General features: G+C 45.4%; 1 protein-coding gene across 4 annotated transcripts in view; it reads right to left on the bottom strand.

Annotated features, from left to right (window-relative positions):
* SH3TC2 (SH3 domain and tetratricopeptide repeats 2) overlaps window positions 1–27,279 on the bottom strand; it is a 102,286-nt gene that overhangs the window by 7,843 nt on the left and 67,164 nt on the right. For 3 of the 4 annotated variants that reach the window (XM_072824588.1, XM_072824586.1, XM_072824587.1), the window contains exons 6-13: window positions 26,395–26,596; window positions 25,569–25,642; window positions 22,957–23,152; window positions 14,857–14,990; window positions 12,323–12,364; window positions 10,510–12,198; window positions 10,222–10,402; window positions 2,054–2,204 (exon numbers count right to left, since the gene is read on the bottom strand). In XM_072824588.1, the coding sequence (XP_072680689.1) occupies window positions 2,054–2,204; window positions 10,222–10,402; window positions 10,510–12,198; window positions 12,323–12,364; window positions 14,857–14,990; window positions 22,957–23,152; window positions 25,569–25,642; window positions 26,395–26,596 (2,669 nt within the window). Of the gene's footprint in view, window positions 1–2,053; window positions 2,205–7,811; window positions 7,957–10,221; window positions 10,403–10,509; window positions 12,199–12,322; window positions 12,365–14,856; window positions 14,991–22,956; window positions 23,153–25,568; window positions 25,643–26,394; window positions 26,597–27,279 lie in introns of those variants that run through there. The other variant, XR_012030100.1, reaches the window with a different exon arrangement.

Here is a 27,279-nt window from a genome sequence, read left to right as displayed (position 1 = left end):
GTGAGTGAATAAAGAAGTCACTGACTCTAGAGTTTTCAGCTGAGGCAACTGGAAAAAAGCACGCTAGAAGAAAAGATGGTTGGGTGAGGGAAGCAAGAGTGAGATTGATCTTTGGACAGATTGAATCTGAGATTATCCACATGACAATATCCAGCAGAGAGTTAAATGTGCAAGTGGGGGGAAGGGTATCTGAATAAAGAAGGGCATAAATCAATAGGGTTGGGTGTGATTCCCAAGGGAGGCAGTGGGGGAAGGAGAGACAGCAGGAGGGGGAAGAGGGAGAGAGATTGTTTTGGGGGAACATCTACATTTTAACAGAAAGAAGTCAGCAAAGGAGAGAAGACCTGTCTGAGAAGCAAGCCCGAGACCACAGGAGTGCTCTGTCATAGAAAGAATCCAGGAGATTCCAGAAGAGGGCTGAAAAACAGAGGCTCCGAAAGGAGGAGGAAACTCTAAGTTTACATTATAGTAGCAAAAAAATGTTAGTGTCTCCCAGCCCTGTACCCTTTTCCTAGCGCCTGGGGACCTCTTTATCTCTCGAAAGCGCTTCCCTATTTCATCTCAACAGAAGGCAGGGAGGAAGCCAAAGGAGAGGATGTATCCCCCACAGCATCTGCAGCACAGCTATGGGACTGCAAAGAGCCTGAGGTTGAGACTGACCCTGTGGAACAGCAGGTAGCAGTCCTAGCAGTCCGGGCTGCATGGGCCTGGGACCAGGCCTGGCCAGTGAGTCTCTGGGACAAGACCCCGCCGTACTTATTACTGCCTAGCTGCACAGAGAAGCAGAGAGGGAAATGGAATCCTGGCATCAGGAGGCTCTGCTGCCCAGCACTGCACAACCCAAGTGGCACCCTCTGGGCCTCGCCTCTCACCAAGCCAAAGGCGAGACCTAATTATCTGCTTTCCAAAAAACACTTCCAGCTCTAACATCCCACAGTAGAATAGTATAGAGGCTGGGAGTGGAGGCTTTATGTCACCCTGTCTGTGTGCAGTTTTCACCACTTATTAGCTGTATCACCTGGGGCAGTTACTCAGGCTCATTAAGCCACATCCATAAAATGGGAGTTGGAGTAAAACTCCTGCTGCATTTGGAGTGAGGGTGTAATTTCAGCAGGTATGCAATCAATGTGCTTGCAAAGTCTCCTGTGCATAGTAAGCCCGCACTCAATGTCACACAGCCAGAATTAAGCCTTGGTGGAAGTGGGTTTGTGTGAGTTTAAGTAATAAGGGGAATAAAAAGGGAGAAAATAAAAAATGGGAAGGAAGAAAAGATAATTGGTGTATTTTCAATGAAACAAATCATATAAAATGTCAGCATCGTGCAAACAATAGAAATGATGATTAAAAAGAAAAATCCAAGGGATTTTTTAATAATAATAATAGATTTTTAATAATAATAAAATACCATTCATTAAGAATTTACTAAGTCCCATGCACTTAGGAGATGATTGCTTTGCATATGCATTTACTATGCAAGTGACACACCTAACCCTGACTCTAAGAGATAGGGTTTATCCATGAGACACTGAGGCCCTGTGATGTATTGGAAGTAGCTGATGTAACAAGCCCAAGGTCACACAGCCCGTGATCGATGGCCCTGTGATTGGATTCCAGGCCTGTCTCTCTCCAGAGCCCAGGCCTTTCATCACTACACTCACCATACCTCAGGTATTAAAGGGACACAAACAAAAAGACTAGAAGAGGACGATATTGTTAATGCCCTGTACACATCAACCTTGCCTCACATTGCAGCGAAACCCCAAAGTCAAGGTGTGTGTTGAGCTTAGCAAAAAATTATCTACTTGACATGGCAAATGAGCAAGTCTCCTACTACATTCTTTGAGAGCTCACACATGTATCTGGGACTTGGGGACTGATGGTCAGCCAACCACCCTGGATTCTATCTTGTGCCTGGGAAACATCCCAGGGTCGACCTTCCCTCTAAGGCTCAGCATGGACACCACCTCTCTCTAGCTACAGCTGGTCACTTTGGAGGATACAGCTGTCTCCCCCAGAGGCCCAAGTGGGAAGATGAGCTCTGCAGGAGGCCTACCTGCAGGTACAGCTCCACCAGTTCATCTTCCTGCATGAGGTAGTAGAGTCGCCCAGCTCCAAGCCAGGCCTCAGCAGCCTTGTCTTTCTCCCCAAGGTCAATGAAGATACGCAGGCTCTCCTTGATGCAGATGAGAGACTTCCTGAGAGACCTGGCAGGGGTGGGGGCAGACACAGACCCATTAGGTGTGAGTCCAGGGACCCCTTCCAGGGGCCTCAGAGTCACTCAGCACTGGAGGAAACTGAGGTTCTGGGAGGGAGCAACATTGACTCTGATCACACGGAGAGGTTGGGGCCTGATTTGAATCCTGACTCTTCTTCAAACATCTGTGCAAACTTGACATATAAAACTTTTCTGTGCCTTAGTTTCCCCATCTGTAAAATGGGAGTATCTTTGTACCTGCCTTCAGAGGATTGTTGTAAGGATTAAATGAGAGATGAGGTTGGAGTGCCCAGAACAGTGCCCCCCACAGAGTAACAGTGATGAGTGCTCACAGTAGTTGTCACTTTTATTATGGCCCATGGCCCATCCACCTTTTAGCTATACTATGACATTTTTTTCCCATGAGCCCCTAATACACAGGATATCCCAAATGCATTGTTATTGAATAAATGCACAAACCAATGATCATAGTGGTGACCTAAAATCATCCAAAAGATGTTGATGTTTTGTTTAAGAAGAAAAATCAAAGAAGGGCAAAAGTTTTAAAAGGTTGGTGCTTAATGGAGGATTCTAATTATCTGGAAAATTGTCTTATGTAGAAAACTCTTCCCCCATGAGAGGGATTAATGAAGAAATGAGGCATAGGTAATGTAGTGTGGCACAGATTCAGAATTCTAGAACAAGAAGGAACATTGGGCACCATCTAGCAGTTCTCCATTCCAGCAACTAGAATCACCCAGAAGCTTTTTAAACATCCGTACACAGGAAAAAAAAAAATCCGTACACAGGGATCCCTGGGTAGCTCAGCGGTTGAGCATCTGCTTTCGGCCCAGGGTGTGATCTGGGATCAAGTCCCACATCAGGCTCCCTGAATGGAGCCTGTTTCTCCATCTGCCTGTGTCTCTGCCCCTCTTTGTGTGTGTGTGTGTGTGTCTGTGTGTGTGTGTCATGAATAAATAAATACAATCTAAATAAATAAATAAATATTAAAAAAAAAACATCCGTACACAGGCAAAGTGGCCCCAACATGTTGACATGCCATGCTAGCCTGAGACACCCTGGAAGCATTTTATCAAAGCTCAGTAGCAACTTCCCTGGGAACATGGGTTGAGACTTGCAGATCCAACCCCATCCCTTATGTTATAGAGGAAACAAGTGCAGGTGCAGGGGTGGGAAGTAATTTGCACAAGGTTTCACAACACGTCTGGGGAAGATCTGAGGCCAGAACTCCCTTCTCCCGAGTCCCAGCCTAGAACTCATCCCACAGTGCCCACATTCCTCTGAGACTTGTGGCGCTCCTGCAGCAGCATTTTCTGGGAGTTTATTAAAAACAAGGACTCCTAGAGCTATCTCAGACTCACTAGGTGCAAATCATTACAGGTGCAAGCCCTGAATCTGGATTTCTAATTCACCCAGGTTATTGTTTATGCACACCAAAGTCTGAGAACCACTGCTCCAAACCATGTAGATCCTTTTAGAAACACTTATCATCATCAACCAAGTGTATGAACAGTTAGGAGGGCCTCATCGAACCTCATTATGAGCAATTCAGCCTCAGACCCTATGGTACACAGTGATGGAAACAAACATCACCTTTGACTAGTGAGGCCCTGATTCATCTTGGCCATGAGACAGCTATTGGTCTTCTAGAGGAAATGCCAGGCATTTGGCCCTTGCAAGTCTTGAGAAGAAAGAACTCAGGTTTTCCCCTCTGCCCAGCTCTTGCTATGACACCCAGGAAGGGCACAGGCCACCTTCTTTCAAGTATTAGAATGTCAGACTTGCTGCTGAGACCATGCCATGAGCTGAGAAGCTGCACGCAGTGCTGAGCTGGTCGCCAGCCTCCCTGGTTGAGTTAGGATAAATGCAGGCCTCTTTTACTATTGAAGGCCTGACTTCTCCTGCCTGCTCCCTCCCCTACTCCTCCCCAACCCCCAGACCTCAAGCAGAGTTTCCAAGCCCTGCTCTCCTGACTCCCACTGGAACAGTTGATAAAGACAGGACTCATACATCTCATCCTCCTATTTCCTGCTCTGCTTTTCTTTATTACCATTTGCTGTCCTGGGAGACCCTTAGGCTATGGTTGTTTTCTTCAGACCCCTGGGGAACAAGATTTAGGTTTATTACGAAGAAGTCAATTATAGAGGAAGAATGGAACTTTGCTTCTTAGACCTTTTCTCTCTGAGCTTACTATGACTGTGGATGAGAGATCAGTATTTCTCTCCAAGAAACACCCCATAGGGATAGGCAAGACTTACAGAAACCTAGCTATTCACACGGCACCATCAAGACCCCTTGTGCATGCAAGATTTTCCAGAGACATGTACAACATGTACACCTGATCCGTGATGTCCAGTAAAAACACATGCGTTGAGGTCTGAACATGGGAGGTGGTTTCCAGTCTCCTCGGTCTTATTATGTCAGCCATCACCACCCCAACGTTTGCACATGCCAGTGGTAGTGCTGTGCCACCAGCTGGGCCTGCAATGGTCCAGTGTCCCCAGTTTTTTCAGCCACACCTGCAGGCAGGTTCTAGTTGTGCTTTAGCTCCCAGATCAAAAAGAAATAAAGAGCCTGGCTGGTGGGACAGTCTTCATCACAAGTGTCATGCACTCCTGCGCCACCTATGTCCTGACCCTGCTGGGGTATCTCTCCTCTTCTCCAACCCCAAGTCCTCTGGTTCCCACTTTTCCTGCCCCTGAGGTTCAGTCTCTATAGCTGAGTCCTTATTTTTTCCTTCCCACCTGGCTCCCAGCCATGAACTTGGGACCAAGGGACTCTGATGCACCTGCATTCCCAGATTTCCTCTTTCCCTCCCCTACTGGGACTTTCCAGATCCCTGTCATGCCTGAATGAGTGACACTAACTGGTTCTGCCCCGTGTCCATAATAAGAACTACTACTTACAAAGTGCTGAACCCATGCCAGGTATTGGGATATGAATTCTCAGCATATCTTCTCTCATTTAAACTTTAGAAACTAAGTCATGAAAGGGATCGTAGCCCACTATGCAAATAAAGAAACCCAACAGGGACTTTTTTACCTTGTTCAAGTTTATATGATTCATTTCTAAAGCTTTATGTTGAACCGTCTGCTGTTTTGTCTTGTAATACGTGACAGTATTGTTCCCTGGCATTTATTGAGCACTTGGCATGCATCATCCCATAATAATCATCACAACAGCACTAAGCGAGCATAACATTATTATATCCATTTTATGAATAGGAAAAATAAGGCTCAGAATAAGGTGAGTGACAGGGACCAGATAATAAATGCTATGTAAACCAGAGTCTAACCCTGAGAATTTGACTCCAGAACCCCACACACACCCTCAAGCACTTGAATTGAACTTGAATACCTCAAGTTCAATATCAGGCTCAGAAGTAAGCATATGGGAAGGTTTCTTCTTTTACCAATCTAACAACATAGAAGTTTTGAAGAACATAAGCTACTTCAAACCTTGAACAAAGTTTTCTCATCTGCAGAAGTGGGATGGTGAAGTATATCCTATAGCCTAGTGATCAAAGGACATGTCAGTGAAAGCAGTTCTTTCCTTGTTTGAGATTACAGAAATGTTAGAGATTGGTCATATTAATTACATTGAAAACCAAATGTTGAGGCATTTCTTTTTTTATTCCACAGGAATAAGAAGCCTAAGAATGAGAATAAAAGCCAGGAGTAATAACTTCTAGGCTACTATTATATTCACATGCAAACAATTGTTATTTTGTGAGGACCTATTGCATCCAATGCATTGCTTCTTTCTAAAGGTAATATGCACATCCCTCGTGGCACTTAACACAATTTATGTGATACTTTTGGAGAATATGTATATAAATATTGTCAATTTCTTGAGCTAGGATATAAGCATTGTGAGCTCAGGGACTATATCTCTCTGTTAGGTTTTAGACTATAGTAAAAACTCTCAGTAAAAATTTGTTGCATAGATTCAATAAAACCTCAAAATTCCCATGGATCCCACCTGGTTCAGCTCTAGAACAAGGCACAGTTTGCATTGTGTCACCCAAAGACAGGAAACAAGATCCCCAAGGACCCTGCGCATTGAGATATTGAAAATACCAGACCCTGGGGATACCTGGGTGGCTCAGTCAGTTAAGTTTCTGCCTTTGGCTCGGGTCATGATCCCAGGATGCTAGGATCGAGCCCTGAATCAGGCTGTCTGCTCAGAGCCTGCTTCTCCCTCTCCCTCTGCCTGTCACTTTGCCTACTTGGTCTCTCTCTCCCTCTCAATTAATTAATTAATTAATTAATATCTTTTGAAAACACCAGATCCTATAGCTGTCACCCTGGAGGCAGAGAGAGCAAGACTGAAGGTACTGGACAATGGGACAGCCAAGTATTCCAAAGCAAAAACCCATCACAGCTTTCATTATTTGCTTGCCCTCCCCTACCTCCTCCACCTCTAAATCCTAGAGAAAAATCTTTGAAAGAGGAGGCATGAATAGAAAAGTAGCAGGGAGTAGTGAAGCCTTCTTAAGTTGAGGAGGCAGGGATCTGGGCTGCTACCAGGGCCACCAAGTGGGTCATCAATCTGAACTCTCTGGAATAGGCAGGGGTCAGACCAGATGAAAAATGAAGCCCTTCTCATCCATACAACTCCCAGAGGCTTCACACTCTAGCCATCCACATTTATGCTTTATTTAGGGTGAAAACTGTTGGCTGAATAGGCAGGATTCCTACAGAGTAGTTAAGAATACGGACTCTAGGGCAGCCCGGGTGGCTCAGTGGTTTAGCGCTGCCTTCAGCCCAGGGCCTGATCCTGGAGACCCGGGATCAAGTCCCACGTGGGGCTCCCTGCATGGAGCCTGCTTCTCCCTCTGCCTGTGTCTCTCTCTCTCTCTCTCTCTCTTTCTCTCTCTCTCTCTCTCTCTCTCTGTCTCTCATGAATAAATAAATAAAATCTTTTTAAAAAGTGAATACAGACTCTAGACCAGGGGTTGGCAAACTATGGCCTGTGAACCCACACAGCCTTCCTCCTGCTCTTGTAAGCAGCGTCTCAGCGGCACACGGCCGCACCCATCCGTTCACGTACAGTTTACGGCTGTTTGCACAACGCACCTGCAGTAGAGTTGTGACTAGACCACATGGCCACAAAGCCTAAAGCATTTACTATCTGGCCTTTTGCCAAAAAGTTGGCTGACCCCTGGGCTAGACTCAGCCTGGCTATTGATCCGCACTATGCAGTTCACGCAAATTACTTGGCTTCTTCTGTTCTGCTTCTACAGCTCTCTGTGCCACATGTAGTTATCCTGAGAATACACATTGCTTGGGAAATGCTGTGTGCTCACTGAATGCCATCAGTTACTACTGCCACCACCATCTTCACTATGGCTGCTCGCTGTGCCAGTCTGGAGGCCCACTGCTCCCCACCCCAGCCCACCCCCTCACCCCCTCCTAGGGCACAGGAGGGAGGCCTCTCTCTCCTTTACTCCCTCCATCCACTTGAACACCAACCTTCATCAAACCTACAGAATACCTCCAAATGTCAAATGTGTCCCCATCTTTCCATGGCTACTGCCATTCCCTCTGCTGGGAATGCTTATCCTCTTACCCTCTTCTACTTTCCAAAAGCTTACCCTCCCTCTAGGCCCTCCTCAGATGCTACCGCCTTCACGAAGCCTTCTATGTCAGATCCTCAACCCTCAGCTGAACGTGTCCTCTTCTTCCCCTCCAGACCCACTTCTGCAGATGCCTGCCATCTCACACAGGAGTGGTTTCTGCCTTTTTTTTAAAAAAAAAAAAAAAAAAGGTTTTATTTATTTACTTATTTGACAGAGAGATAGAGCACAAGCAGGGGGAGCATCAGGCAGAGGGAGAAGGAAAGGAAGAAGCAAGCTCCTCGTTAAGCATGGAACCCAATGTGGGACTTGATCCCAGGACCCTGGGATAATGATCTGAGCTGAAGGCAGATGCTTAACCAACTGAGCCAGTCAGGCACCCCCATTTCTTACCTTTGAGTTTTGTGAGGATGGAAATCTCATGGGGAGAGTGTAATTGAATAAATCTGTCCATATATCAAGACCCAATTAATAAATACCTCCTAGAAGTCACTGTCAGAAAAACATTTGCTCCAACAGATACATTTGTTTATGGTAGTTTTGTTTTGTTTTGTTTTGTTTTGTTATCAGACAGTGAGAACCTCATGTGGCTTTCCCCTTTTTACCTCAGCTACCAGGAAGCTTAGAACAAAATTACTGTAACCACTTCTAGGAACATGCAAATACCTGTTTACCTGTGTCTGCTGGGCACTCTGTAGGAGGAGGTGATTTATACATGCTAAATAAATGTAGCATTATAGCACATTCTCCATGATGGCCTGAGCATTCTGCAAAAGGATAATGACCTTATGTCTGCAGGGTTTCCTCTGAAATCTGAGGCACTTCTCCATCTACTTCTTTGTTTCACTCCCATTGGTGGTAAAGCAGGAGAAGGGGAGGTTTATTTCTTTCCAGTTATACAAGTCAGGATCTCAAAGATTAGAATTATAGAATATTAGGGTTAAAAGACCCTCATCTGGATCAACTTCCAGAATGATGGACTAAGAATCACCAAAAGCCCACTCCCCCAATAAAAGGACGTTTGTAGGGTCTCCTGGAATGGAATCAGTGTCACTCTGGGGTCACAGCTCCTGTCCCCTCACATCCTGCAAGGATCCCTTCCTGGAACTGAAGGCAGAGATAGTGGGAGGTTGGGAGGACACTTGATTCTTGCAAGAGAGGGAAAGGGTGAGGGAGAGGAGACAGAGTGAGGGGGACATAGAGAAAGAGAATTTGTTATCTGATTATTAGCGATCTGGTTGTCTGGGCGCCCAACGTTGCCACGTTGCCTGGAAAAACAAAACTTGTCATTCAGTGAGCTTCTCCTCAACCACCTTTCTCTCTGCTCAACACTAGCAATGATCCCGGGTCTACTTTAGATGCCAGTCATAATTATGTACACGATGCTGCTAATCTGTTGCAAAATGAAATCAGATATCTCGCAAACCATGCAGAATGTAATGGAATCAGTTAAAAGTCTGTAGGAAAGCAGAACTGCAGGCGACACCGCTGGAGAGCAATGGGTGAGCAGATGCCACCCGGTGAGGACACAAGAGAAGAGAAAGTCAGCAGGAGACAGACAGCAAGATACTTCACACGGGAATAGTTTCAAGATCCAGGGATTAAAAGAAGCATTGGGGTAAAACAGTTCACTTTTGGTGTGTTTTTGCAAAAAGGAGCCTTTTCAAGAGAGGGCTGAGAAGTCGATCACCAAGCAAAGCATATTTCGTGGTGCTGTTATACAATTCTGTCGACACGATTAAGCTAAACGTCAACACTTCTTTTGCAATTGATCCCATGACTTACTGCACGGCTGCAATTCTAACCTAAGTGTCTTCACGAAGCCGTGAGAATAAAGCACAGTTCCATCACTTCCAGTTTCATTGTAAAGGTAGGGTTCCAAATCAAACTTCTTTACTGTGAGATTTTACCCTCCCCTGCCGGTAGATGAATTAACTCTGTGCTGTTTCTCTAATACCCACTGTCCTCAGGTAACCTCAGCCTCCTGGCGGCTCCAGTTCCCGTATAATAACTGCCCACTCCCTGACCTAGGCACCCTCAGCCACGGTCACAGGACGGTTCTTACGGAAACACGGAGGTAACTGTCACCTAGCCAACATCACCAAGCCCCTCCTATGGATCAGGCCCTGTTCCAAGGGTTCCATGTGCATCAACACATTTATTCCCCATATGAATACTGTACTGTAGACGCCCCCATTATTGCCTCCAAGGAGGAAGCTGAGGTACAGTGAATTTCGGTAATTTGCTCAAAGCCACACGGCTAATAAGCGATAGAAGACACTGTGCGGTGGCTGCAGGGCCCACGCTCTTTTCTGTAATGTCATAAACGCACCGCATGCATGTGAACATCACTTCCTGAGGAAAAGAGTGCTGTCTGCCTTGAAGGAACATAAGCAGTTTCTAGAACTGCCCCCAAGCCCAGACTTACCTGGGTGTGTTCAGGTTTCGATAGAGCTGCCCGAGGGACTCCAGCAGCCGCCCTTCCATCTCTCGGTCCCTGAGTTGATGAGCCAGGGCCAGCCAGTGCTCATGGTAGGTGATGCATGCCTTGGGGTTTGGGGATACAGAGCTGTAGAAATGGCAGAGGGATTTGGTGATCTGAAGCTGACCTGAACACAAAGCGGGAACACGAATGAGATCGCTTAAGGATAGGGCGAGGGCAAAGCGCGCTCTAACACTTTTCTCTAAAGCTTTGAGTAGCACAGGACATACTCACTCTTTAGGTGTCCATGCCTTAAGCCAAACAGCAATGCCATTTCATAACAGAGGCGACCACTGGCCAGTTGGCGTCCATGCACCAGGACTTGGGCCAACCAGAGAAGCACCTGTACTAATTCCATGTCCGTCTCCATGCTGGTCTGGAGTTCAGAATAGAGTCGGACAGCCTGCAGGAGATAGTCCTTGGCTGGCTGCTGAGCCCAGGACTTAAGGGTCAGGTGGCCAAGATTGGCCAAAGTCACTGCCTGGTTGCGTACATTCCCCGTTTCCTTTGCTCTGTTCAAGGCCCGGAGATAATTCTTGGCTGCCCTGTTCACCCACCCTTCACCTTGAAGTGCAAGTCCCAGGAGGTTCTGGACCACCCCCTTTTGGGATGTCTCCTTCTGGGAGTATAGGAGCGGTTCGAGGATGTCCAAAGCCTTCTTTGCCTGGCTGGCTAAGAGATAAGCCCATGCCAGGCAGAGGGAAGACTCAAAGGCTTCCTGCTCACCCAGCAGCTGCCCTACCACCAAAGCCTGGCTCAGATAATGGATGGCACCATCAGGAGACCTGTGTTGGAGGTACACTTTGGACAGGATGAGACACAGGGCCCTCTGGGTGCTCCAATTGCTCTGCTCCTCGCAGACAGCCAGCGCCTGCCTGAGTGCTGGGCAGGCCAGGGCAGAAACTTCACCCCAGTTTGAAAAGGGAACTCCAAGGAGCTTGGTGGTGTTCTGAAGAACCAGGTAGACCTGCCAAATTGGAAGGGACATCCCTTGGTCACCCTGGGTACCACGTTGCTGGACAGAGGCCACTGTAAGGTGTGGAAGATATTTTTTATCATACAGAAAACTTAAGATGGTGGCTGTAGCATCCAAGTCAGGAGGGTGTCCAGACAGGAGCTGCAGGCGCTCAGCAAAGGGCAGGACCTCCTCATGCCGGCCTAGGCTTAGGAGCAATCGGATGGCCAGAAAACAGGCCCTGGCCTCCAAAGGACAGCTGCCTGCCACAATGCCCTGGCGTAGTACATAGGCCACCACGTCGAGCTCATTCTTGGTACTAGACTCACGGTCAGGCAGGCAAGTCAACAGAGCACCTGCTTTCTCCAGCAGAGTGGAGCCTTTATGCCTCAGCCTCTGCCTCAGGTAGATGGCAGCCAGATTGATATACAGAGCAGCCACCAAGGATAGGTCTTCAAATGCCCCATCAAGAATATACACAGCCTCCTCAAAGTACACCCTGGCCTGAGAGAGTTTGACCTTTCTGACACTCAGTCGGCCCAGGAGGAAGCAGAGCCGGGCATGGGCCCAGGTCCTGTGGCTCCGCTTGGCCCACTTCCTTGAGGCCTCCAGGTAGGCCACAAGTTCATCCTCCTCAGAGAAGCTGTAAAAGGAAGATGTGAGGAAAGAGAAAGAGAAATCATAGAGGCTCTTAAAGTGGTCAGCGTAACCCTTGTGATCCAAAAAAGCCAATATGGAGGCGAAGTTCTCAGCCTCCTCCTCTTCCTGACCAGTGTTTAGGTCCATGAGCAGTTCTGGGTCATCTAGGTCATCAGGCTCCGGCAAGTGGTAGCTGTCCGAGGCGGCTGAGAGGAGCTCCTCCTCCAGGCTGGAGTCCTCAGAGCTGCTGGACTGTCTGGAGCCCACGGCCTGCTGCTCTTCCCAGCCTCTACCAGGCCTGGCCTCCTTAACGCCTTCAGGCTGGGACGCTGTAAGGGATAAGCAGAGTTGAGCAACCATGAGCACCTGCCACTGTGGCGGCCAGATCCTGGCAAGAGGACAGGATGCTTCTCTGAAGGACCGTAAGTCAGGTTCAGCATGATCTCTACTCACCACTTAGATCGTTTGGAAGATTCTGGATGGATTCAAACCCACCTGGGTAGAGATGAAGGACAGACCTGGTGTTAGGTCAGAATAGGCTACCATGCCTATGCTGCAGTTGCACCCCAGACACTTTGTGTTTAAATCTCTCTAAAAAACTGGGCAGGGGCAGCCCGGGTGGCTCAGTGGTTTAGCGCCACCTTCAGCCCGGGGCCTGATCCTGGAGATCCAGGATCGAGTCCCATGTCGGGCTCCCTGCATGGAGCCTGCTTCTCCCTCTGCCTGTGTCTCTGCCTCTCTGTCTCTCGTGAATAAATAAATAAAATCTTTAAAAAAAAAAAAACTGGGCAGGATTTTCTCCTCCATCACCAGTGTAAAAGCTGCGGGGACCTGCAGAGCATCTTGTTTGAACTGCTCACCTTACAGGTGGGAACTGAGGGAGAAGTAAGACCCAGAGCCCAAAAAGAAAATCAGAAAAGCTAGAAACACAGCTCTTTTCCAGGAGTTGTGGGATAGGGGGTGGAGGACGAAATCTGAAGGCCCAAATCTCCCAGCTAGCTGACAGCAGAGCCATGAACAAAATTCCAAGTGTGGCACATTTTGTGGCAAACAGCATCCCCTCCCATTTCTGTGCATACAGCTTTCCTTCTCCCTCACTCACCATCATCCTCTCAACTGTCGTGGACTCAACTGCACAATGTGACACATGACTAGGTGACCAAAGGTGACTAATGAAGGAAAGAGGAGCATCTGTGGGTCCTAGCCTTGTTCCTGAAGTGACTTTGTGGGGAATAAGGTAGAAGAAGGGGCTGTCTGGAGCACAGCTTTGGACATTCTGAGTCTGAGGTATTCCCAGGAGCTCTAGGTTGAGGAGGAAGTAGATCTATAGCCAAAGAAAAAAGTTGAGACTTGCAAAGACAGATTTAGAACACACCGCAGGTCGCAAGGAATGTGTTCAAGTCCTAGAAGAAGCCTTGGGACAAGAAAGCAAAGCAGCTGGGGTAGAGAAGCTTGTGAAGGAGCCAGAGAAGCATCTCCCAGCAGGTGGGAGGCAGCGAAGGAGCCTAGAAAGGCACCATCTGAGAGGAGAGGAGACACAGAGATCAAGGTGCCTCTGGGACAGCCACTTGACGTCACAAAAGTGGAAGAAGTCTAGATGAGAACTGAGAAGACACCTTGGATTTGGCAGCAAAGAACCGAACCCTCTTGGCAAAAGTGGCCACAGTGTAACTGTGGAGGCGAAGGCCAGATTCATGCCCCCCAGGACACGGGCTGCTGGAAATGAGATGTTACCTCTTCCCGGCAGAGAAGCAACAGCCTCCTGAGCCCTCATTCCGGGTTCTCCAGTAAACCTTGAGGACAGCGGAGCCCACACCGGGCCAAGCCTCTGCCTACTACTCTCCATGACAGTCATTGTAGCTACTTGTGATCTGTAACCTCCATAGGTAGAAGGCCTCACAGCCAAACGTGGGAGAGCTGGAGAGCTGGGCTATGGAGAGCTGTCCTTGTGCCCCAGCCCTTGCTGACACTAAGGACACATGCCAGGCCCTGGGGGAGCTGGAATTTATGCCCCTGTGCTGACTGCCTTGGTGCCAGGAAAATCCTGCATCCAGCAGAGCTGCACTCCTGGTCTATCAATGGGAGGCAATGGATTGCCTGGGACGTGCTCCTAGATCTCTCCCTACCATTGGATCAATGGTTGGTGGATCCCTTAGATCCAAGTCTGTGGACTGCCCCTGCTCAAGGCACACCTGCAGTCATCCTGGATTTTCAGACCTCAACTCCCCCTACCAGGCAGTGCCCATAGCATCAGCCTCCTGGCTCAGCCTGATGGGTCATGTGATCTGTTTGTGGCTAGAAAGTTCTGGCAGGGCTGTGCAGATGCCTAGGCTAGGTGCTCCTCACAAATGCTCCTTGTGCATGGGGAAAGACCCTGCTGCCTGCCCTCTGCCCCAGGGAGGGCTCCTGTAGAATCTTTGATCTGCCCCATCTAATGGGCAGTGCCCCATCTAATCTGTCCAAAGCGGGGTGAATACAATACTACCCTCACTGAAGAGATGGGGGGAAACAAGAATCCTTCCTCAGATGACTGTCAAAAGGTGAAGGTACTTCCTGACACAGAGCAGTGAGCCCTTCCAAAGTAAGGGGAAAGAGTGGCATTCATTTGTTCAAACAATCATTCGGACACTAAGGCTCTCCCCCACCCAAAGCCAACACACCCCAACAGTCCAGTGTCAGTTTGTGTTGGGGGAAGCATGGTAGAGTAGGGATTGTCCTGAGTAGAAAATGGGGAAGGCTTTAATTCACCAGGGCCTCAGTTTCCCAATCGGTCAAATGAGAGGAGAAATCACCTCTTACAAGCTGTAACATTCTATGGTCCTGCCTTTATCGTTGGGGACCTAGACCTCCTTCAGCCCTAGAAGTGACCTCAGCCACAATTCAGGAGGTTTTCTTCCCCAAGGTTAGAATGGAAGGCTCAGTAGGGCTGGCCTCTCATGCTATCACTGGCCTGAGCTTTCAAAGGGGTCCGAGGAGCAAACACTCACTAAGCCGGTAGACAGACGCGATGTCAGTATGAGCAAGTGTGTGGAGGAAGCTGGCACACTCAGCTTTCCTATCACTTCCCAGGACCCACAGAGAGCATCTTTCCTCGTCACTGAAAAAGGCAGAACTCTTGTTCCTGCATTGAGACAAAAGACAGGTACACAGATCAGTGCAAGGCTCCAGACACAACCATTCTCTCTCCAGCCCAGGATACAGTGAAGGACATAGAGAATCCATCGACTGACTTGTCATAGCTGCAACCAGACTCCTCATCTCACTGCCATATACTGTATTTATCTATGCTGCCCAGGAAGAAGAGCTCTGAGCACTTCATTCATGAAGAAATGAGCTACATGGCTGCCGAACAGGTCAAAGTGGGAATGAAAACACCCCTTCTGTTAAAACTATCTCCAAGAGAAACAAAGTCCCTTTCCTTGACCCCTTCCCTTTCTTTGAGACCACTGGGTGCCCATTCTTAATGGAGAAATAGGAACTGACTGCCTCAAAAGTAAGAGTTGAAAAGGAACCATTAAAACATGTTTTGTTTTTGTTTTTTTTAAACCAGGTTATTTTAAGAAAACATTAGGGATGGGTGACACAATCTAGAGAAGCAATGAAAAAAGTTTGACTATGGTCAGAAGAACCCTTCACAATTGTTGACATCCTAATTCCATGGCACAGAACAAGAACATTATGTGGCATTCAGAGAAGAGACAGGAAGTGGGTAGAAGGAAGGTCAGGGGCTGGAAGAAATGACTGCAAATAATAGAAATCCTTATATTCACTGTACTGTGTAAACTCATTGTTAAAATTAATTTGCTTAGAAGTTTGTCATAGAATCAAAGAATGTGAAAATTAGAAGTTCCTTAGAAAAAAATCAATCCTGAAATCTACATGAACAAATTTTAAGGTCTCTTTCAGGTCTAAATAAAGTTGTAGGGGTAGCAGGAGGTTTAACCTCAGAATCCATTTTTTAAACAAAAATAACTTGGAAGCCCAAGGGGTTATAACAGCTAATACTTGGGGGTGAGGGGATCCTATTATGAATCAGACACTCTTATCTCATTTAATCTACATAATTGCCCAATGAGGTAGCTACTATTCTTATCCCTTTTTACAGAGGATGAAACTGAGGCACAGAAAAATAAAGTTGGTAGTTAAGAAGTGTTTAAAAAAAAAAAATCTTCTCCAGTTCAAGCAGAATTAAGGGAGGAGTGGGGATGGGAGTGCCACGGTCTGCTGCCTACATTTGTCCTCGGTACTCAGGTAAAGCCAGGGATGAGAAAACCAGGAGCTAATATGAACTGCTCAAGGTCGCACCACTAATTAGTGACAGAACCAGCACTAAAGATATGGCCTGATGTCTGGCCCAGGACTCTTTCCATGACACATATTGAGCCCACACCTCTCTGGACCGACTTCCAGATTCTCTCAGCACCATGAAAGCAGCCATCCTCAAAAGAGCATCTAGTTTAAATCTACAACTAAGTTATCTGAGATAAAAAGAACTATATGATTTTAAATTTCTATAGAACGTTTAAATTTTGCCAAGCATTCCTGAATTTACTATTTCATTTAGTGCCATGCTCAGAATGACACAGCTGGCAAGTGGTAAAGCTGAGACAGAAACTGTGATCTTCTGTCTCTGTAGCCCATTGCCTCACAGCTGATATGCTATGTCCTGAGTCCTTGGAATGTTCTTGGAAAGAGTCCAAGAAGCTTGAAAAATTACATTAGGGTTTTCCTAGCATGGAAATGAGGCTAGAATGGTAAGATTTCTAGGATATATGGCAGGCTGAAGTGTTCCACAGGGGGCTACTCTCACCCACAAACACAGACAAATCATAGATAAAATGTGACAAGGATAAATATTTTACTACATTCTTAGACTTGAAAAAAGGAAAGAGAAATGCCTGAAAGCCAGAAACAAAAGGAGATACCAAAGCCCAGTTGGTAAACAACAGCAGGTAGCCCAGAGATCCCAGGAGTTTTCAGCCGGGATACTGGCCCTCAGGACTGGGGCTCACTTTGTGATGCCACCTAGGGACAGAATATGTGACTTTGGGTCTGTCTGAAGCTGTGAAGCTGACTTGAGCTCCCTACATAGCTTTGAGCTCCCTACAGCCTGAAGTCAGGAAGAACTACAGCTTCTGGGAAGAGGAGGTGGGAAAACTTGCCTGGCAATGACACACTTTCCATCTGACTGCATCCCTGCGGAAAGAAAAAATCAAACACCTGGACTTACACCATTAGAAGGTGTATATTCTGAATTACACCATACAGTGTAAGTACCACAATTGAAGAACATAACATTTAAAAACCAGCCCTGGACCACTGAGTTCCTTAATTTGCTGGGAGGGCAAATGCCAAAATTGTTCTACTGGTATATTTTCTTCAATCCAGGCTTCATGCAAAGACTGTCTTTTAAAATGTTGAATATTCAGGGCACCTGGGTGGCTCAGTTGGTTAAGCATCTGACTGGTGATTTAGGGTCAGATCAGGTCACATCTCACAAGTCATAGGATAGAGCTCCACATAGGGCTCACCCTCAACCGGGAGTCGGCTTGAGTTTCCCCCCCACCTACCGCCCCCCCAACATGTGCACATACTCACACATGCTCTCTCAAATAAATAAATAATTCTTTAAAAATAAAATAAAACATTGAAAATTGGTTCACATAGCCAAAAATACAAACACAAGAAAAGTAACTACTGACAATGAATGCCAGCAGGTTCACAAATAGGTAAATTAACACTAGAAAAACTAAAAATAATAACAATCAAAAGATTAATTTATAATAAGCATGGTTAAAATGATGAAATAAAAGACTGATTAGAAGCTACAATGAAAATGTGGAACGTAGTGAGCAGAAGTAAGTATATGCGGAAAATAGCAAAATACAAATTCTAGAAATGAAAAGAAAGGCATGAACACTTACAACTACAGGAGTGAGTTAAACAGCAGGTTTAGTCATAACAGAGGAGAGAATTAGTGAAACTCAAGACGGCTTGGAGGACATCACCCAGAATGCACCTAGAGGGACACAAAGATGAAAAAATATAAAAGAACTGATTAAGCATTAGGGCTAGAATGGCAAGTCCAACATACCTCTGTTAGGAATTCCAGAAGATAGACTAAAAAGAATGAGAGAGAGGCAATATTCAAAGGGAGAAGGACTGAGAATTTTCCAGAATTGAAGAAAGACATGAGTCTTCAAGCTGAGGAAGTGCACCACGTCCTAAGCAAAATAAATGAAAATAATATCATTTTCAACATGACTTCCATTTCTATAGGGCTATTCATCCTCCTGATCCATCTTTCTGGGTTCCATTAGCTATCGCTTGGCAAATCAACCTACAAGATGAAAGCATTAAACAGAGAGGATAAAGGCATAAAGCAATGAAATAAAAACAAAGTAGAAGAAATAATAAAGGTAAATGTGAAACTAGTGAAATAGAAAACAAAGAAACAAGAAAGATGGCCAACACAAGAAAACTTGTTTCTCCATCCAAGGATTAATGAAATGGACCCTGGCAAAACAGATTTGAAATTTTATGCTAGTAGTTATTGTTCCTTCCACTTTGAAGGTTATTCTACACCTAGCTAAATTATCATTCACAAGTATATTTTAAGTTTATTTGACACAAACAAGGACTAAAGGCTGAGAGTAGTTACAACTCACAGATCTCCACTAAAATAACTCCTAAAAGATAACACAGATGACATCTAACGATAAATATGTAACAGAATAGGTCACATCTAGATATATCATAGTACAAAACATCAGTAAGAAAAACCTAAAAGAGAGAGAGAGAGAGAGAGAGAAAGCTGCCTACCTGCAAAGAAATGGCTATGAGACTAACGGCAAACTTGTCATCAGCAAAAATAGATGCCACAAGAAACGAAATTATAAAGAAGACAGAGATAAACAATGTGAAGAATAAAAGAGAGGATATAAAAAATAGAATTTTTCAAACTTCTAATACTATGAGATATTGGCTTATCCCCCATGTTTTTTTTTTCTGGTATTGAGTGCATTAATTTTTCAATCTTGCTTATTTTTTAGTTTACACATTCAAGTATCTAAATTTCCTTTAAGAAACACTTTATTAAAACAAACTAAATCTACAACGCGAATAAGTCCTAAATTTACTGTATCAATGGAAAAGAAGGGGCCAGTTACAGAAGAAACATGTATATACATTTTTTAAAACACAGAACTCTAGTATTTTTTTTTACAAATATCTGTTTCTAAAATGTATCAGAATGATGACAGGGAAGATACGTATCAGCTTCAGCTAGAGCCCCCTCACCCCCACCCCGGGGTAAGAATCAGGATCACAGGGTGAAAGTAGGAAGGAGTAACAAGTCTTCAGTTATATCTAAATTCATTTTTCCCTCAACACACACACACATATACATATACACACATATACACACATATCAAATACTTTTTGAAAGCATAAAACCGAAGAATAGCAAGGTGTGGCATTTGTCACCATCAGCAATTCTTAAATCTCTAAAGGCACGCTGGCCAAGACAAATACCATGTCTATTCAGATGGAATACCTGCCCCAAGCTTTAAGAACTGGTTTTCCAGCTGCTGTTGCTGTGAAACCAGGTCGCTGGTGTTGAAATATGGGCTGTAAATAAAAGGAAACTCACAACTTTGCTCCCGTGGAAATACAGGATCCCTTTCCTATGTGTCAGAGGCACAGACTAAATCTGACTCACAAGACAGCTTCTGAGAAATTTTACTCTCAATATATTGCCGATTTGGTTAAATAAATACAAATGGATGGATGGATGGATGGATGGATGGATGAGTGAATGAATGAATGAATGAATGAATGAATGAATATACTTTAAGAAGTAATATACTAGCACAGGGAGGGAGCCTGTGGGAAGAGGAAGGAGACAGCAAATGCTGGACCGTCTTCAGAAACCTCATACCAAAAAAACAGACTAAGAGTGACACCCAGTGGCCAGACCACCTGCATAGCACACAGGATGATTCCCAGGAACTCCACCCAGTGGCTGCTGCTTGTATCAGGGTGTTTGTGAGCTTTTCCTCTCATTGCTGTGTTTTGGAGAGGTTTGTCATCTAGGAAGTGCTTGGTTGTGGGGTGGAGGACTACAATGAGTCAGTTCCCCTCTCCCCTCTTTCTTCCACCTCTCCCTCTTTCCTGGCTCACTTTCCCCTTCCCTACCCAATGTGCAGTCTCTGGTGATGGTCCCACAGGTGACCAGGTGGAGAGGCCAACAAAAGACACTATAGAAATAACCAGAAGTTCTCAAGCCACCGCTGCGATACAGGAGGTGATGTTCTTTATGGCACGAGTATGTCCCCTACAACTAAGCCAGTTAAAATGTGATAATCAAATTAATTTAGTGGCATAAGTTATTGAGATTTGGGGCAAGGTATGAGGTTCAGAAGTCCAAAAATAGTTTATGAAATCTAACACCTGCCCCTGATATCCTATTAAAACTACCTCTCAAAGATTACCACCATGGCAGGAACAGCAATAGTAAGAATTAATGCATATTGATTTTTTTTTTTTCTTTTTAATGAGAGACACAGAGAGAGAGAGGCAGAGACACAGGCAGAGGGAGAAGCAGGCTCCATGCAGGGAGCCCGACGTGGGACTCAATCCTGCGTCTCCAGGATCACACCCTGGGCTGAAGGTGGCGCTAAACCGCTGAGCCACCCGGGCCGCCCAATGCATATTGATCTTAAACACACACTGTGCCGGGCACCATTCTAAGTGCTTTACATGTATTAGCTCATGGCAACTCCTGACAATCCTATGGACAAATACTAATATCATAAGCATTTACAGATGAGAAACCTGAGGCACAGAGACCAATTAACATGTCCAAAATTGCAAAGCTGTAAGCTAATGGAGACACCCAATATGCTTGCGTGGCCAAGCATAAATGCCTTTCAGGCAGTCTGGCTCTCAAACTCTGATTACTAAGCTACTCGGCCTCCTGATGGCCAGGTACCTCCCAATGGCCACTGACGTCTCGATGACCAGTACCTCCCAGTGGCCAATCCCAAAGGCCTTTCAGCAGGCAGCCCTGCTTTAACCTCTCTGCAGTCTGCAGCAGTGTTTACTGCCCCCCCCCCAAACCCCTTCCTTCCTTTCACAGGACTCCTTTGTTCCTTTGTCTCCTTTGCTACATTCTTTCTTCCTCTGCTGGGTACATTGTTCTTCCCCACCAAATCTCTGTCCTATTTATTCTTTCTCCCTCTTACTAGGACCTCAGCTGCAAAACTGTACGGTCGAAAAAGAACCCTAGAGGCACCTAGGTGGCTCAGTATTTGAGCATCTGCCTTTGGCTCAGGTCATGATCCAGGGTCCTGGGATTGAATCCTGCATCAGGCTCCCCACAGAGAGCCTGCTTCTCCCTCTGCCCATGTCTCTGCCTCTCTCTCAGGGTCTCTCATGAATAAATTTTTTTAAAAAAAGAACCCTAGATTTAATGTCAGGATTCTAGAATTCCAGACCCCAAGGTTTAGCCCTTTCACTCCTGAGGTCCTCACTTGCCTCTGGGGTAAATGAGGGGGTTGTCCGAGCAGTGGTTCCGCCTTGGCTGTCCATTAGCACCACCCTCCAGAGGAGCCAGGGCCCAGCCACACGGATGAGATAGGACCTCATCCTATCAGATGCAGAACACGGGCATCCATATATATGAAGCTTCTGGAATCTTAGATTCCTGATGATTGGTCCTAATGGTCCTAAGCTGTGCCCTCTCCTCCCTGTTTCCCTGCCCCTTCCCAGGTGCCAGCCTTGGTCTTTGAGCTCATCTCCTGCCTCCAGGTTCTCCCCTACCCTTGCACGCCTTGCTCAAAACCAGGGTTCCAGTCTCATCATTTGTCACTCTTGCTCAGAGACCCTCAGTGGCTCCCCATTCCCTGTCAGGTAAAGGACACAAGCATTCTCTGTCTGCCACACAGACCCACTGAGCCTTTGCTACACCAATGACCTCCTGGCAACCTGCCTCTCAACCAACACCAATCATTCCTCAGGATACCCCCACACACACACTTTCCTACCTGTGATTGTTCTTCCCCATGGTCACTTGTTGAAATATCTTGCATTGTGCAAATACGGCCTATTTCTCCTGACACCGTCTTCCTCCTTATAAACTCCCATTTACCCCATAATCCTCCAGGGACTCAGTGAACGCTCTTCCTCATTGAGAGTCCCTTGAGTTCCCACATTTCTGTGTAGAGAACATGACCTTCTGTCTCCTCCCCCTACAAAGGGCAGGGCTTAGAGGGAGCATCTGCCCTTGGTCCATCTCCTTGGAGGCTCTTTTGTACAAGGGAAGACATTCTAGTCTGAGTGCGCAGGGCCTTGGACAATCCTTGAGCCACATTTTCCCAGGATCTCAGTGTGAGCAGCCAACTCTGTGACCCCTCTGGTACTTTCTGGGGGCAGGCTTCCTACTGTTTCCTATCCCCATGCAGGAAGCCCACCCCAGAGACTGATCAGTATTCTTGAGCCCTACTCCTCCATGACAGGGTAGGTGACACAAGCTGGCCATCTGCCACTGATTGGTCTCAGGGGTGGCTCTGCTTCTCAGAACCAGCCCTTCTGGTCGAAAAGGAGAAAAGCGTAAAAGAAGCATTCTAGCATCTAGGCCAACACTGTCGCTATATATTAAGCTTTCATCAAACCTCCATGGGAGGGTGCCTCCTTTCACTAAGCTGTAGTCTGTAGGTCTCTGTGTGTGCCCTCCCCTTACTGGGGCTCCTTGATTAGACGAGGTAGTGGTAGAGTACAAGTACCAATACCACGTCTGCAGTGGTAACAGCAGGCCCTTTGTCTTGGGGTTGTGCCTCTCTCCTTGCACATAGGAAGGCCTCGATGACCACCTACTGATCAGAACTGAATGGACTCATTCCTTGATCACTCGTCCTCTACTTCCCATCACCCCTTGTGACATCCTTGGTTGTCAGAAAGTGCTCCTTTGACTCTATCTTGCCAGGCAACCCTGAAGTTCATCTGCAACCCTGCTCAACATGGGGTAGGGCCACGGAAGAAGGTGGCCCACTCCAAGATATCCTAGAGGGCCTCTCTGCCATACTCACATTGGGGAATAAGACTCAGGATCTATGTTCCTGGTGGGAACAAAGCCCACTTCTCCTGAGCGCGTCGACTTCCCAATGAACCACTGAAGCCCAGGTATGACAAAGCCGATGATCTCGATGCTTTCTCCCTGGTGAAAAGTCAGCTCATCCTTTTCTTCCCTCTCATAGTCCTTCCAGGCCTTACATTTTCCTCTGCCTGTGGAGAAATAACATCCAGGTCAGCCAAATAAGGCAAAACCTGCTCCCAGTGTAATATGAAATGAAGCATCCTCAGAATTTAGAATTTTAAGGACCAGTAAAATCCTACCCCCTTACCAAAAAAAAAAAAAAAAAAAAATGGCGGGAATGAGACAGGGTAATAACTGGCTTTTAATGTTGCCAAACTAGAACATTCAAAGAAAGACACCATCCACTTTCATCATCACTTTACAAAATAAAGGGTGTTATAACAAATGTAGGAAAGATCATCTCAGAATACTGGATATACCCTAAAGCTGAATAAAGTTCACTCATGGAAAACTGGGAAGCTTACTATATTGTCTTACTGTGTCTGATTTGCCATTATCATGTAAATATTTCATCATGATTAGCACAAATCCACAAACCAGGGTGAGAAACATTGTGGGATCTCTGTTTCCTCCCAGTTCCTTTGGCCACTATGACCCTCAGTCTCCCTCCCCAACTGTAAAATGGGAATAGTAAGAATATTTGTCTCATAAGTATTAGGAAAAGTCAAAACGATGAACAATGTCTGGTACCTAATCAAACTTCAAAACATGTTAGCTTCCTATCACTGGTAAACAGAAAACTGCTCAGGATCCAGAGGGATTTGGAAGACTCCCTTTCTGACTATGGTCATTGCTCAGCTTGAGACTTACCCAGCTAAGATCTAGTAATGACATATTTATGAGCTCTGTGCTGTCTGATTTACAAAATACATTTAAGCTCATTTTCTCAGATCTTTCCAAGAGTCCTAGAGAGTATGTAGAGTAACCATCAGAATCCCCTTTTTCTAGAAGGTTAAAAGGTGCAAGTACAGTTGTCGGAGGAGCCGGGTGTAGAAATCAGTCTCTCAACTGCTGGTTAACCCTTCTTTCTACTAATCCTGCTTTGCTTGAGATGCTTGAGATAATGGCTTTTATGTGTCTTGGTTTCCAAGTTTGCTTTAGCTTCTCTGCTATAGCGACTGGCTTTCCCCACCCCCCCACCCCCGACATTTTTTATAAAGTTTCTATTGATTGGGTCTTCAAGACCAGAAATTCCCACCATTTTGTGGGCTAATAGGATCTATAGTGTATTAAACACTTGCAGTGTGGAAAAACTGTACTAAATGGTTTTCAGATGTCATTTAATTGATTTTTCATGGCATTCAAAATCAGCTTTACGGTAACATTTTACTCATGAGGAACTTGCAGCACAGTGAGAGCTTGCGAATTGGCCAAGGTCGTGCTGATTTTAAGCTGTGGAGTAAGAATCTGAACTGAGAACAAACTTCACAGCCCCATATTCATAATTCCAAGGAATGCTTATACTGTCTTGGATAGCCAAAAATCTTGTTTATGGTCAGTTAATTGATTAGATCTAAGGTCTAAGTTCCATAATTACCTCTATTTCTTTTTTTTTTTAAGATTTATTTATTTTAGAAAAAAAAAAAGATTTATTTATTTTAGAGAGATAGACAGCATGTGAGTAGGGGGAGGGACAAAGGGAGAAGGAGGATCTAAGCAGACTCCCCGCTGAGTGTGGAACCCAACACAGGGCTCGACCTCATGACCCTGAGATCATGACCTGAATCAAAATCAAGAGTTGGATGCTCAAAAGACTGAGACACCCAGGTGCCCCTCCTTCTATTTCTTTTTTAAAAAGTGTGATTTGGGCTCACATCTTACAAAATTGCACTTCAGCTAGGCTAATTGGGGGTAGGAGGGGCTTTAAAGATGAAGATGAAAGGAATAGATACTCCAGATACCTAGAAAACATTAAAGTTCATTTCCAGTAGATACATATGTACTTATAGATGCATGTGTATATGTGTGCAAATGTACACACATACATACACATTCTTACAGAGATCATCTAAAATATATGCATGTTTATATAATACATACTATTATATACATATATATATATATATTTCATTTATTTATTCTACAAATATCTACTGAGTATATCCATCATGTGCCAGGCCTTCTTACTCTTCCAAAATTCAAGACCAATTTCACAAAAGTTTAAGGGAAATTGAAAATGTTTTGACCCGAGATTGAAAACAGGCAGCCTGCAGGCCACATTTGGCCCCCACTGGGCTTTTGATTCACCCAATGTATCATTAAATCCCCATGGTCCCGCCATTCCCTAACATCTTCCACCCAGGTCCACATGCATCTGTACATTCTGTCTGCCACTGTGAGCATTTGTACCAACAGCCCTGGATTGAGACCTCTCATCCCACAGGAAAGGAAACCCATGTTACAGAGAGCAACTGGCTTCTCCACATCCAGCCAGCAGCAGAGGCCAGTCAGGAATTCACATCAACTGACTCCAAACTTGCAGATAAAATTAGGAGGCAGGACAGTATTAGCTCCCTGACAATACTGTCTTCAACCCAGCCATACCGATCTGATAGGAGCCTGTCCAATTCCTCTTCCTGGAAAGGCCACAGCTTCCTGGGTAATTCTTTAGGAACCATCTGCCAATGGAAACACGGGGTTTGCAAAACCGGATTTCAAAAACATGACACCAGTGAGCAGAAGAGTTCATTAAAATAACAATGGCGATTATCATAAGTATCATGGTTATTACTCCAGTTATAACAATGACAAATATTTATTGAGAACTTACTTTGTATCAGGTGCTTTATGAAAAGCAGAGGAATTCAGCAGGCCTAGGATGTTCTCTGGCTCTGCAATTAGTTCACCAGTTAAATAACTAACAAAGGATCTCTTTCCATTCTGTCAGATTCTAACCTCTAGATATCAGAGTTTACAAAACCTTCTGACCTGGATTCTCAAATGTAAGTATGAAATACATCCCCTTATGTTCAAGGGGAACTTATATAAGATACAAATTCCTAAATCGAAAACAGTCTGAGGATGGCCAGGTGGGCTGAACTTAGAGTAAATCCCCAGGTGATTCTGATACAAATGGTCACCAGTCCCCATATTAAGAAACACTGTGTTTGAAGACTGGCAGTAGATTTCCTCTTAGATACAATGTCCATTTGAAATTTTGAGTTGTCTCTAATTTCACCAGATTGTGCAAATTTTGACTGTTAAAAATAAATAAATAGATAGATAGATAGATAAACAAAAAAAGACCAAAAAAAAAAAAAACACCCAAATTTTGTTCCCTCCCTGGCACCGCAGATGCCCATATCTGCGAGCTTGTCTACTCTGTTGTGCAGACCTCAGTCTGCTCTGGGACCCACTCCTGGCTACTCACTGGTGGAAAGGGAGCGGCAGAGCTTCCAGAGCTGACAGGGGCACCAGGCCCCGCTGACCCGTCACCAAGGACACGCCCTCCCACTCAGATTCGCCTTCAACTATCTTCACGGAGATTAACTCCTTCTTGCAAAGCGTCAAATACTCCCCTTCCTTCTCAGCTGGCTGAGCCACGGAGCACATGGCTCTGCAGAAGAAGTGACCTGTAGATAATGAGAAAAGCCCCTCCAAGGAGTAGCAGTAATGGAAAAGGGATTACCACACAATGTAATGTTTCTAAACAGAAGCCCAACTACTTTGTTCCTGGGACAGGAACAGGCCAGGGGAGAGGTACCACAGAAAGCCTTTGTGATCCCAGAAAAACTGTAGCAGGGGAAAAAAAAGCCACTGAGAGGGAATGCACTCGAAGAAGATATCATAAGCTTGGAGTAATTTGTGAGAATAAGGCTCAACTGGGACTTCCCCTTGGTAAAAATAATAAAACAAAAATTTACTTAACAGAACTTCAGTTACAATTGCAACCCTCTGCTTAATCTTAGGATCAAAACAAAGAATAAATTGATTTGGTTGAATATAATTTATCCAAATATGGTAGCACTATACAAAATTCTTTCCTTCAACTGTGATTTGTGCAACACAATCATAAACAGAATCCCTTTGCAAAATATTCTATGCAAATCTGGGTTCTTTCAATGTGCCTGTGATGTCATCAGTGGTTAGCGTTGGTTGTCGCCCGGATCAGATCCCTCCTTGCAAACAGATTGGCTTGTTCTCCAAGAGGTTCCCCAGCACCATTTTCCTCCATCTCAGGAAATCTTGTAGGTTTTGCAAGATTTGCAATTTTATTTCACAATCAAATTGTATCATATATTTTAAAAGGTGATTC

The sequence above is a fragment of the Canis lupus genome, chromosome 4, assembly GCF_048164855.1.
Source record: "Canis lupus baileyi chromosome 4, mCanLup2.hap1, whole genome shotgun sequence".
NCBI classification, from domain to species: domain Eukaryota; kingdom Metazoa; phylum Chordata; class Mammalia; order Carnivora; family Canidae; genus Canis; species Canis lupus.
Note: the sequence above shows the minus strand (reverse complement) of the source record. Positions and strands in the feature narration are given on the sequence as shown.